Here is a 13294-nt window from a genome sequence, read left to right on the forward strand (position 1 = left end):
TAAAAATAATAAGTTATGAGAATAAATAATTTAAGGAAGGTTCATTGAACACCAATGACTTTGGTGTTCAATCCTAGGCTGAGCGGTGCTGCGATCTCTAATCTCCGCAGCCTTCCTATGAGCAAGATGCCCTGACCCTGACCCATCTATTACAGCCTTCCTATCAGCAAGATGCCCTGACCCTGACCCATCTATTACAGGCTTCCTGAATTCACTGTGTGTTGCTCTGCATATTAGCGTCTGAAAATAATGACTTCAAACATGATTAACATGACACTCTTGTGTGTTCTATTTCAACTAGAGCTTTGTGGATCTTGAGCTTGTTTGTTCAGGCTTGTTTGGATCAGCTCGCATCTTCATTACGGCAATATTCCTGTAGATGAAGAAATAAAATGGAGAATTGGAACAAACCAAACACATTTCACCAGTGGGTAACACCACTGGGTTGTTGAATTCATAACTAACGTTGTCATGGTCTCCTATCTCCTATTACGTCTACCTCCCATTGACTACCTCTCCCCCATCATTATAAGCAGGGGCGTAGGAATGAGTTTAACATTGGGGGGGACACATATCAGAAACCTGACAGATCCGGTATCATTTTTAGGTGGGACAAGTGCGCCTGTCTCTGATATTGGAGGGGACACTTCCCCTCCGTCCCCCCCGGTTCCTACGCCCTTGATTATAAGCATGGCCCTCGTCTCTCTGATTGCTTATGCTATGCTGCACTCTGTTGTTCAATTATATGAGAATAATAATAAAAAAAAACAGGACTAGGGTGCCATTATATGGCTTGTTTGTTCAGGCATGTTTGGATCAGTTCTTATCTTCATGACGGCCATATTTCAGTAGATGTAGAAAGAAAATGTCAAAATTGGAACAAACCAAACACATTTCCTCGGTTTGTAAAGTACTCTAGGGTGCCATTATATGGTAGATACCAGGACATTGTGGTCATATTTTTAATTTGTCTGCATTTATTAGCTAATATTAATATTAATATGTGACATATTAACAAACGATATACATTTTGTTGTATATGTTCCAAACAATAAATGGGGTTCATCCTGTTCTCCTCCTCCCCCCTGCCAGACCCCTGTCTCTGACCCCCCACTGTTAAGGAGTTGATCACGGAAGCAACTTGGGGGGTTAGGATCCTTTCATACAGTCCTTACAATGAACCTCCAATGGTCTGTGTGGCAATCTCACCCAGGTATCACATCACGCCTGTGGTTCAACCTAGAGAGGGTGTCGCAGTTTGTGATTGGCCTAGTAAAATATTGGTTACCCAATGGGAACCACAGGGGATGTACCAGTTTGTATTAACCTAGAGGAACAGATAACATTGGAAGACCTCAGCTAATGTAACGTGCTTTGTTACACTGTGAGAATTTAACTGTAGAATCCCTGAAGGACTGGGCTAGAGGTTTTGAGTATCCTGAGAGAGCACAGAAATGTATCATTAAATGTTGCCTTGGCTCTGTTCTCTGTTTGGAACAAAGTACGCAGAAAGTGCACCTAGATTTGAATCCTCTTCCATATGACCTACAACGAACGCCTCCAACAAGCACAGCAAGGAACAATCAAGGTATACGTTTATAATGGGACAACAACTTGAGGGAGTACAGTTTAGCTTTAGCAATCAGAAAGACAAGGGTCATGCTTTTAATAATGTGGGATAGGTAGTCAATAGGAGATAGAGGTAGTCAATGTGAGCCCATCATAAAGTTAGCTATAAATTCAAATGATAGATTTTGATGAGATGTTTGAACCTTTGCAGATATAAGCCTCACACACAGAAGAATCTGGCAAATATAATGCCTGTGGACGTCATTTATATGCCACATAAGAAAAACTAAAATGCACCACTTGGGGACACTCACACTGCTTCCTATCCCTCTCTGTGCAATGTGAATATTTCCACTGTAATCACCACCAACAAAAAATCCGGGGGGAATTCTGTCTTATATCAAACGGTGCATTCCCTCTCAAGCTCCACGGTGGCACCCCATGCCCACGGCCTGTTATTGATTATGGATCAGTTGTTACCTTGAGCCTATTATTGATTATGGATCAGTTGTTACCTCCGCCCCTCGGCCTGTTATTGATTATGGATCAGTTGTTACCTCCGCCCCTCGGTCTGTTATTGATTATGGATCAGTTGTTACCTCCGGCCTGTTATGGATTATGGATCAGTTGTTACCTCAAGCCCTCGGCCTGTTATTGATTATGGATCAGTTGTTACCTCTGGACCTCAGCCTGTGCGATGGAGTCTGCCAGCTCTCTCCCCTGGGTCTCTGGGAGCAGGAAGGCGAGGGATCCACCCACCAGGGTGAGGCTGCTGAACACTACGATGGGTATGGAGTAGTGGTACACCGCCAGCAGGTTGAGTGGGGGGGCCAACAGCCCCGCCAGTCTAGTCGCGATGCCCCCTAGTCCAGTTGCAGTCTGTCTGAAAACATCATCATCACTGTCCTTGTCATCATGGTAGTCATCATAAATCATCATCAATTGTAATCATTATCCACATCCTCAACACCCTCATCATCTTCATCATTAACACAAATCATTATCATCACCGTCATCAGCGGCACAATTATCTTCAGCAACATCAATCACCTTCATCATCATCATCACCACCGCATAGGGGAGGAGTGAAAAACTAAAGAGGTCCACTCAAAGGACCTCAAGTTGTGTTGTTGTCTTACCTCAAGGACGTGGGAAACAGCTCCTGAATGTAAACGTTGCATACACTCCCAGCCCAGTTCATAAGGATCCGCCCCATGATAGCCAACACGGTCACAGCGACGGCATTTCCTGGGATGACACAGAGAGGAACCGCAAATGTAGCCAAATATTCCATCTTTAGCTTCAAAGAAACCTCTGATTTACTACTAAAGAAGACACTCTTATCCACAGCATCTTAAAGTGAATACAGATGCATGTCATTAAAGGTGGAGCGTGACAGATTTAGTGGCATCCAGTGGTGAAGTTGAAGATTGCAACCAACTGAGTGTTGTGTATGCGTTACCAACACCCCTACACTGTCCCGTACGAAACGTGTATTACCTTCGGGAACAGCCAGGAGGCAGAGGCACAGCAGACCTCCCACCAGGAGGGTGGACATCAGGGATAACTTTCTGCCTGCAAGCTCCAACAGCCAGAAGCACAGCAGATGAGCTGGTATCTCTGTGAGTCCGAACAGCAGCTGGGTCAGGAAGATGTCCAGCCCAAACTTCCCCACATTAAACGTGAGGCAGAAATAGGAGAGGTTCAATGCAAACCTAACAAAGAATTAAAGAAAAGTATTCTTCATCATGTTACACAATGCTGGTCATGTTCCCAGGTTTGAAACGTTCACGCTACCTATATCATTTGCATTGTCTGTTGCTTATTTCCTTTATTTCACGAGGACAAATCCTTTTCAGATTTTGAATTCTAGTGACAGCAAAGCTGCAGGACCCAATTGTTCTTGCCAGTATTATTCTTCTTCCTAAGAAATCAATGTTCCCATGTATGAAAATGTGCCAAACTTTGCACGTAAATCCAAACCTATGCCAAACTTCATCCATCTCCGATGTATGCTGACTTTCCTCCACAAACGCAAAATCCCCATTTTGAATGATCTAAAATTGGGCCCACAGTGCATTTAAATGTTTTACTCTATATAGTTGTGTAAACCAATACTGCAAATTCTTATCAAATAAATCGCTGATGTTCAAGGAATGAATCCCAACATTTTGAAGTCAGTGTAGATTTAGATTTCAACTACAACTCACCATGATAATGTTAAGATCAGGAAGCGTTTTCGAAGCAAAGGTGATCTGATAAGGACCCTTATGCCCCCTTTCTCCACAGTCTTATTTTCTGCAATCTGTTATGGATTAGATGAGGTTAGATTAGAAATACATTTTCAGTAGCAAAAATTGAATTCAAGTTAAATCAGTAGACCTAAATTTATATAATATGATAAATACGCTTTTTAAGATGATAATTAGATGTGGGCCTATCATTTCTTTATGACCTTTGCAAGATACCTTTTCGAATAGGGTTTCTGGAACGATGCGTCTGTTGATGGCCGCTGCTTTGAGAATCAACTCTTTCGCCTCCTCTGTCCTCCCCCTGTCCAGCAGCCATCGGGCCGACTCCGGTATAAACCTTTTAAAAAGTAAGGTGAAATTAGTTTGACCCGGAACATCAATTAGCAACCCCCTGGTAGTGATATCTTATTTGCTACATTTAAGCCTATATCCCCAAACAATTATGCTGTTATGACTTAACCTATTATGAATTAAAGTGAATATCTAGTAGATATCGCTGTCAAGACATGTCTGGTGAGTCGGTATCTAGCGCCTAATAAGGTAACACAATGGTGATTGCCTGTGAGAGCTTGTGTCCCACTGATGGAAGCCCTTGCATTTGCAGGAAAAGAACGTAACAAACTGTATTTGTTGTTTTATTTCTTGGGGAATTTACCAATTTTGACCAAAAAGTGTCGCCAAAGATAACGAAACGGAAATCTTACAGATTTCACTTAAAGTCAAATCTATACAGAAGGTGAAATATATAAAGGTTCCCAAACTTCACTTAAACCCGAAGATTTGTTGAACAAAAAAAAGTTTTAAAGTAAATCACCATAAATGTACTTTACAGTAAATTCACAATTTTAAATTGTTTAATGAAATTAAATAAAATATTAAGGCATATAGCTCATTGATAAATAATGTATGATTCATATTCTAGGGCCCTCCCAATCATCAATACGTGTTACCCCTGTCTCCCAATGCTATACGTGACCCATACACACCATATGTAGACAGCAACCAGGCCCATCGGCGCCGCCATGACCAACTGAGCCAGCCTCCAATCCCGGATGAAGTAGATGAGCACCGCCAGAAACGCCTGCCCGACAGCCCCGAAGAACTGGCTCCCACACGAGCCCATGGAGCGCTTGGTAATCCCTATCCACTCGGTCGCTGCAGGGACGGAGAGCCATGCTCGTGGGTCAACATTCACCCGGCAGTAGCCCACCACGTAGCATAAACCTTTGAAGAGCCAACATGTGTCGACAAAGGCCTTTTTGTGTTTTGCTCCTGAGGTCTAAGAAATAGTGGATGGAAAACAGTTTTTTCTTAACGTGTCATTCATTCTGAACATTAACAGATTTTCATATTCACATCCAAGGTTGTGGTGAATGACTTACACTTTATGTTAGACTGATGTATCTGCCTTCACATTATATTTGTACTGGGTTCTGAACTGAGTGAAGACTACAAAGAGAAGAGAAAGAGATGTATTGCATACGGTGTACTCACTCAGCACGATGCAGTTGATCCGGAAGCCCCCATACCCCACGCCCACCCCAAACTGGGAGGCCAGATATAAGTAGTAGTTGGGACTAAGGCCACCTGTGAGCGTGAATATAAAAAGGAACATCACTGGAATCTGAGTGGTCCGTCTGCGGCCAAACCTGGCAGAAAAAATGTTTCATAGTTTTTATTTAGAATTTTTACAAATTGCTTGTTTCGGAATATGAAAATAAAACAAAGTGTCCGAGAGTAAGCAATATCTTTTTAAGACGAATGTTGATGTGTGAAATACATAGACCAGGATACAGAATAAATAATAACGCAATACTTGAATCGTCCCGTTGACTCAAAGATATACCTTTTATAAGAAACAAATGTCAATGTCCTCCTAGTGGATGGAAATAATGATATCGTCCTTCAGAGGGCTTCAGTGGAATCCACACCAAATATATATTTTTTTGTTTTATCCCAATATTTATTAATTTGCGATAGATGTCATATCGGCACTAAAAAATCATTGTAATATCGTGAGGTTTCACAGCTTAAACGTAACAAATAAAACTCACGATTCTCCTAAAGGTCCGAACAGTAGTGAACCAGTAAGAATGCCAGCCATCAGCACCGTTTGGGCCACCGCCACCATGTTCGCCTTGTCACAAACTAGATCAAACTGTAGGAAACACATAGAGCTGTGAAACAAGAACTGTTCTCAAAACCACAAACCCTATAACACACTACGACTTACATCAGTGACTATGGTGGCCTGGTACTGGGTCCGGTCGTACACCCACCCGTCCCTGCAGGCGGTGGTGTGGTTCAGGCCATACTGGCGGATGGAGTCCAGGGTCCAGTTCACCGGAGCGTACATCAGACACCGGCTGAGGGAGCCGTCTGGCTCCCAGGGAACGGTCAGGTTCAGCTGCTCCTCTTCTGTCAGGTTGGGACCGGCCCCCAGGATCCAGTCCGTGTTACAGTGGCGCTCCGGGTCTGATTCCACAAAGAGGATGCTGGCGAAGGTAAATGATAGTAAAAAGCAGGGGATCCATATGGCTATAAGTATAGTCTTCTGAAATAAACCAAAGTCTCCCATGGCCCTCAGGATCTCTCCGAAGTCCACCATGGTCCCCGGAATGAAAACATATGTTCTGAGACGTAACTCACAAGATTGTTTTACATAATGGAGTCCATCAATGTTTCACCTTTTTGCTCATTATCTTGAAAGAGGTCAAGGTTTCATAAGAGGTAAAAGGGAAAACAAGCATTATGCATTATGAGTCGATGGAAAGCCCTTTCTTTGTAGAGTACAGACTGGCCCTGGCTTGCTTCAGCCAATCAGCACTGCATATCCTGAGTATCCTGATGAACATTACACTGTGAATCATGCTTTGAGACACCAGGGCCATGGTGACTACAGGAATTTACACAATAAGGGCATCGGTGGATTAACCGTTGTGGACAACAATGGAAGTGAAGCCTGAGTACATTTTTTATCTCCTGTAGTTAGAAGGGATAAGCCTGTCAGTGTTACTGAGTACTGTGACCAGACACTTTTCTAGCCATTCTGGAGAGAGGTCCCAAGACGAGATCACTCAAATGTGCACACACCATCACACAAATGCGCAAAAGCATACAAACACACGCACAGCACACTAATCCAACTGCCGATCGTTGGCAGCAAAGGTAGACCGATCAGTCGGCTCCCGTCTCCCTGACATGGTGAAAAAAGTGCGAAGAACACCTGACCGACTACGACTTGAGCGTACGTTCTGCACTTAGCGAGACATAATGTCTCCATCACAGCTGGCCGCACTAATCTGTATTGTGGCCCAAAAAAACAACCAAGAAATGACGGAACATGTCTCTAGACCAAAACACAGAGCATGCTATTGTCAGTCATCGTTGTCAGCAGAGAGTATTGAGTAGTCAATAAGGATTTTTGTCATTACTCGCTGAACGGAAAGATCGAAGTAGGAGGATACTGCCGTTCTCTGGCTTCTTCTTGTGGAAGAAGAAAGAAATGTATGAAGTCATGAATACAACAACGACAGGCTCAAAGAGCTTTCCCGAATTTAACTTGTTGTGTTTCTATTGTGATTATTCAGAAGGATCAATAAAAATCACATAAATCATAATGGCCTAATGTATCATTATCACTGCAAAGTCTACACACTAGCGTCATAGCTGCTCCACCAATCAGATTTGTCAGACTGAACAATTTGTTCATGGCCGATTCGAGACGTAGAATCAGTAGGTAAGAACACAGACGGGGTGTCCAGAACACTGCTTTGACGATGGCCGATCGCACAGAACAAACCAAATAGACTTCTGCACCGATCTCGACAGACTGTCCGATGACCGATAATCTGGTTGGGGTGTCTGTGCCTTTAGACATACAGAGACACACAAACTATGCACACATGTTAAGGGAGAGGTCCTCCATGTTCCTGGCAAGTTTCAAGTTCCTGCCTTCTTCTTACGTGGACATGCAATGGAAATGGAGCATTAGCGCTTATCTTGGAATTTTTTACTTTTTTGGAAATGGCGCTGTGACCTAATTTTTGGAGCCATCGACACACAATTTTTTACACAGGGGTTCAGGGTCGTGGCCTCTATCTGCATGGCAATATAGAGGCTGTTGATTCTGCTTACTTCTGAAGCTTACTTGGGGCATAATGTTTGTAAATTAGCAGAGATTGAATTTGAATCAATTCACAGATTTTTAGTAGGCAACCTTTAGAATAACAATAGGTATCCACTCTGTGAATACCTAAAAATGAAATACATATGTATTTTAATTATTTTAAATGTTTTACGTTTTTTTATTTTATAATACAGGTAAATATATGGGGGTAAGTGCTGCCTATGTCTAGAAAGTCCCTTGACTGTGCATAATGATATGGGCTGATATTCAAAAAGGAAAAATAAGAGAAAGGGATTTATGCGTCTTACAAATTAAAGCGAACAATAGTAATTTTACAACAGTAAAATTATGTATGAAAAATAATAAGTTATGAGAATATTATAAGGAGCGATCATTGAACAACAATAACTTTGGTGTTTAATTCTAGGCTGAGCGGTACTGCAATCCCTAATCTCCACAGCCTTCATATAAGAAAGCTGCCCTGACCCTTTTATTACAGGCTTCCTGAATACACTGTGTATTGCTTTGCATATTAGCGTCTGAGAATAGTTAGCTCAAACATGACTGAGATGACATCCTTCTGTGTTGTATTTCAACTAGAATTTCGTGGATCTTGATTTTGTTTGCTCAAGATCGTTCCCGAATTTTAGCCATGGTGCAGAATTACAGCCACTACGAGCCAGTCGCACATTGAGCTTTCCCCAAACGCACCGTTTTGGTGTCTGTTGTTTTAATGCAAATGAGGAGGAGAGAGGCGGGTCAAGGAGGAGGGTGGGGGTGTGGTCCTGAGCAGCTTGCTGACAGGGTACCATGCGCTCTGTTTATAGTGGATGTATCGCAGTGGCGAGGCGCACACAGCCTTTGGCCGTGCTCTGTAAATATTCTAGAACACTGGGTGCTCCGGCAGGACTCCTGGAGCTCTATATCTCAATCATATCATATTATAAATAGATATCCATATCATATAATATATATTATCACGGCCAAAAGCTGTGTGCGCCTCCAGACGATATTCCGAATCTCAAACGACTGCGTCGGGTTCTCCGACGTCGCTAGCGATTGTAATACTTGCACATGTTCTATGAACATCTTTGCTGTACCGACAGTGATATATTGTTTCACTTCTTATGACTGATGAATGTACTTATTGTAACAAATGCACTTATTGTAAGTCGCTTTGGATAAAAGCGTCTAGAAAATGCCCTAAATGTAAATGTAAATGTAAATGTCTCTGGTACTTCCACTTCCACATCAATCTGAAGTAGACTGAACCGCGACATGGAGGAGAAAGGGATTGTTGCCCGCGATTGTCTCCCGCCGGAGCCTTGCTGTCGAGGCACCACCGCCTCGGAAGCGGGCAGTGTGCCTCGCGGCGGTGGTGCCCCGCGGCGGTGGAAGACAATCGCGGGCAACGTCCCTTTCTTCTTCATTTAGCGGTTCATGTACTTCAGGGAGGCAAAGCCAAAGTTCTTTTTCCCCAATTCCTTCTCAACCATGGCTGAAATAACCCCCACTACGAGTCTCGTTGTGGGAATATAAGAGACGTCAGAGAACCCGACGTGTTATAACACTAACAGCAGAACGGTTATCCAAATAAAAAAGAAGTGTACAAAGCTTGCGTTACAGTGTGTTTATTCACACACACACACACACACACACGTGGAGCTCGCACGGTCGTAGCTCATTGTCTCTATCGCAATGGCGAGGCGCACACAGCTTTTGGCTGTGTTCGGTAAATATTCTAGAACACTGGGTCCTCCGGCGGGATTCCTGGAGCTTGATATCTAAATAATATCATACTATTGATAGATATCTATGTCATATAATATATATTATCAAAAAGCTATGTGCGCCTCCAGACGATATTATGAATCTCAAACATCTGCGTCAGATTCTCCGTCTGACGTCTCGGTTCTTCCACTTCCACATCAATCTGAAGTAGACTGAACCGCGACATGGAGGAGAAAGGGATTGGTGACCGCGGTTGTCTCCCGCCGGAGCCCCGATGCCGAGGCACCACCGCCTCGTCAGCGGGCCGCGCCATGCCTTGGCCCTCGGCATCGGGGCTCCGGCGGAAACAATCGCGGTCAACAATCCCTTTCTCCTCCATGTCGCGGTTCATGTCCTTCAGGGAGTCAAAGCCAAAGTTCCTTTCGCCCAATTTCCTCTCAACTATGGCTGAGATAACCCCCACTGTATCGTTGTGGAAATACCAGAGACGTGAGAACCGACGTGTTATGCGCCATAACACCAACAGCAGAACGGTTATCCAAATAACAAAGAAGTGTACAACACCTGCGTTACAGTGTGTGTTATCACACACACACTTGTGGCGCTCGCACGGTGGTAGCTCATTGTCTCATTGGCGGGCCAAATTCTCTGGGCGTGCAAGGCAAAGAAAGGGGAGGTAGCTTGGCCTCTTATGACGACATATGGGCCCACATTCCAAATCAGCGCGCCTGAGCTTCAATGTTTTCAAAGGCGAGCAGGATACCTAGTGCTTGTTTTCTACCGAACGCAAGTTTTAGCCACTGGGGGACGATTGGCAGGCTAGGGGAACTCATATTAATGTTAGAAAACCTCATAAAGTGAGATTTTCATGCCATGGGACCTTTAAAACAAAATTGTTAGTTTAAATAGTAATTTGGATCCTTGACACATTTATCACGACTGACGAAGAAAGTACTCATTCCTGACAGTAAATGGGGTTCATCCTGTTCCAATCCTCCTCCCTGCCAGACCCTTGTCTCTGACCCCCCCACTGTTAAGGACTTGATCACGGAAGTAACTGGGGGGTTAGGATCCTTTCATACAGTCCTTACAATGAACCTCCACTGGTCTGTGTGCCAATCTCACCCAGGTATCACATCACGCCTGTGGTTTAACCTAGAAAGGGTGTCGGCAGTTTGTGATTGGCCTAGTAAAATATCGGTTACCCAATGGGAACCACAGGGGATGGACCAGTTTGTATTGTATAACCGAGTAACGTTGGAAGACCTCAGCTAATGTCATGTGCTTTGTTATACTGTGAGAATTTAACTGCAGAATCCCTTAGGGACTTGGCTGGAGGTTTAGAGTATCCTGTGAGAGCCAACAAATAAATCATTACATTTTATGGCTAGGCTCAAGGTACGAAGAAAGTGCACCTAGATTGACCTACAACCACAGCCTACAACAATGTAGCTGAAAGTATAGATTTATAAGTGAACAACAACTTGAGAGAGTGCAGCTTAGCTTTAGCAATTAGAGAGACGAGGGTCATGCTTTTAATAATCGGGGATAGGTTGTCAATGGGAGATAGAGTTAAAATGAGAAAGGAGACCATGACAACGTTAGTTATAAGTGCTAAAAGTGCTAAAAACAGTTGTGTGTGTAAGATATAAGTCTTATACACAGGATACTGTGGCGACTATAATGCCTGTGGAGGTCATTTATATGCCACATAAGAAAAGCTAAAACGCACCACTAGGGGGCACCCCACCCAACTGATATTATTCATGTTATATTTCCACACTAAGCACCACAATCAACACCAAGTAAAAAACAGGCAAATTCTGTCTCATATCACACGGTGCATTCCCCCTCAAGCTCCATATGGTTGCCCTGGCTCTCACCCCTTGCCCAAGGCCTGTTATTGATTATGGATCAGTTGTTACCTCTGGCCTGTTTTTGATTATGGATCAGTTGTTACCTCCGGCCCACTGTCTGTTATTGATCATGGATCAGTTGTTACCTCCGGCAAACTGCCTGTTATTGATTATGTATCAGTTGTTACCTCTGGCCTGTTATTGATTATGGATCAGTTATAACCTCTGGACCACGACCTGTTAATGATAATGGATCAGTTGTTATCTCTGGCATGATATTGATTATGGATCAGTTGTAACCTCTGGACCACGACCTGTTAATGATAATGGATCAGTTGTTATCTCTGGCATGATATTGATTATGGATCAGTTGTTACCTCTGGCATGATATTGATTATGGATCAGTTGCTACCTCAGGCCCACTGCCTGTTATTGATTATGGATCATTTGTTACCTTAGTGTAGCCCAGGCTTCATAAGCTGTGAAAAAGTTAAAAGAAGAGAGTAAAAGTCCGCTATTATTTTGTATGAATGTGTGAGAGAGCGATAGCTGGCATTTATGGGGTTAACTGCGTCGGACAGAGCAGAGAGACGTGCGTCATGACGTCACGGTGAAGCGGCATTGCAAGTGCGCATAACTGCTTGATAAGTAGTGGGAAAGGAGAGAACGCACCGTTCGGTTGCACGATTGAAAAATATCTAGAAGTAGTTGGAAAACACCGTGAGCTGACTCAACAGTCCACAGTTGATGTTGCCCGCTCGGCGGTGAGTTTAATGTGTCTTTTGAATGTGGGGAGCGTCGAGTGGAGGTGTGTTTGCGTCAGTGCGAACTTGTCGCTAACTGCTAAATTGAAACCATGTGCGTTAGCTGCTAGTGTAGCGACCAAGGCGAATTAGCATTGAACTCGAGCTAACGCACGAGTTAACTGCTAACACCGTGGGGTAATTCTAAATGTTAAGCTATTGTGTGCATTGTATGGAAGGAGAGAAAAAGGGGGATTCATTATTTAATTCGGACAATTATTATTTAATTCGGACAATTGATGCTAAAAGGCTATTTTGAGTTATTTGAGTTTTTATTTCATTCACTGGTAAAGTGAGACCTATGTGGATAATATATTTTTGTTAATTGATTTAAATTAATATATAGGTCATATTTATGTTATTTATTTTAACTGAAACAATGGCCTGTTGTAATTTACTGAGATGTATGAATGTGGCCTGTCCTACAGGTCAGGTTTTTGTGAACGATTTGAATTGGTGGTAGTCAACGATAGATAGAAGACCAGCACTGGATAGCCACCAGGCGGCTTCCAGACATCCGCTGGAGATAACCAGATGGCGAGCCGGAACCAAGGAACAGAGTCAACTGACCTACCTCCCAAACCTGCGGTGTGGTAGGAAACACAAAGATCAAAGGGCCCCAACGATATAAACTGAGCTCATATCAAGGAAGAGAAGACCATAAAGACATTTCTTTATATTTCTATTGTATTTTGCGCGCATTTTATTATTTTCCATGTTGTTCCATGTGTTATTATTTTCCATGTTCCATGTTTTATTATCTTCCATGTTGAAAATTGTTGTTAACAATACAGTTCTGAAACTACGTTTTGTGTGAGTGTGGTCAGTGTTGATGTTCCATCCTGGGCTCCATGAGCGTTAACCTAGAATCCTGGTAACTGGTCCAACTTCGAATTGAAACCGAAACCCAAAATTACCTGTAACCTCATAAGGCAAAGAGGGGTTACAGAAAGT

The 13294-nt window shown here is 43.1% G+C and overlaps 1 protein-coding gene across 1 annotated transcript; it reads right to left on the reverse strand.

Annotated features, from left to right (window-relative positions):
- Window positions 1-297: 297 nt before the first annotated feature.
- Window positions 298-6429, reverse strand: LOC307086086 (solute carrier family 22 member 13-like; the record flags this gene model as incomplete). Its single annotated transcript, XM_079751134.1, has 10 exons — window positions 298-373; window positions 2246-2452; window positions 2709-2817; window positions 3070-3284; window positions 3780-3874; window positions 4038-4158; window positions 4808-4976; window positions 5316-5470; window positions 5876-5979; window positions 6055-6429. The coding sequence occupies 10 exons, from the start codon at window positions 6427-6429 to the stop codon at window positions 298-300; spliced, it is 1626 nt and encodes a 541-aa protein (XP_079607260.1).
- Between the last annotated feature and the right edge of the window lie 6865 nt (window positions 6430-13294).

This window comes from Pollachius pollachius (assembly GCF_949987615.1).
Source record: "Pollachius pollachius genome assembly, chromosome: 14".
Classification (NCBI taxonomy): domain Eukaryota; kingdom Metazoa; phylum Chordata; class Actinopteri; order Gadiformes; family Gadidae; genus Pollachius; species Pollachius pollachius.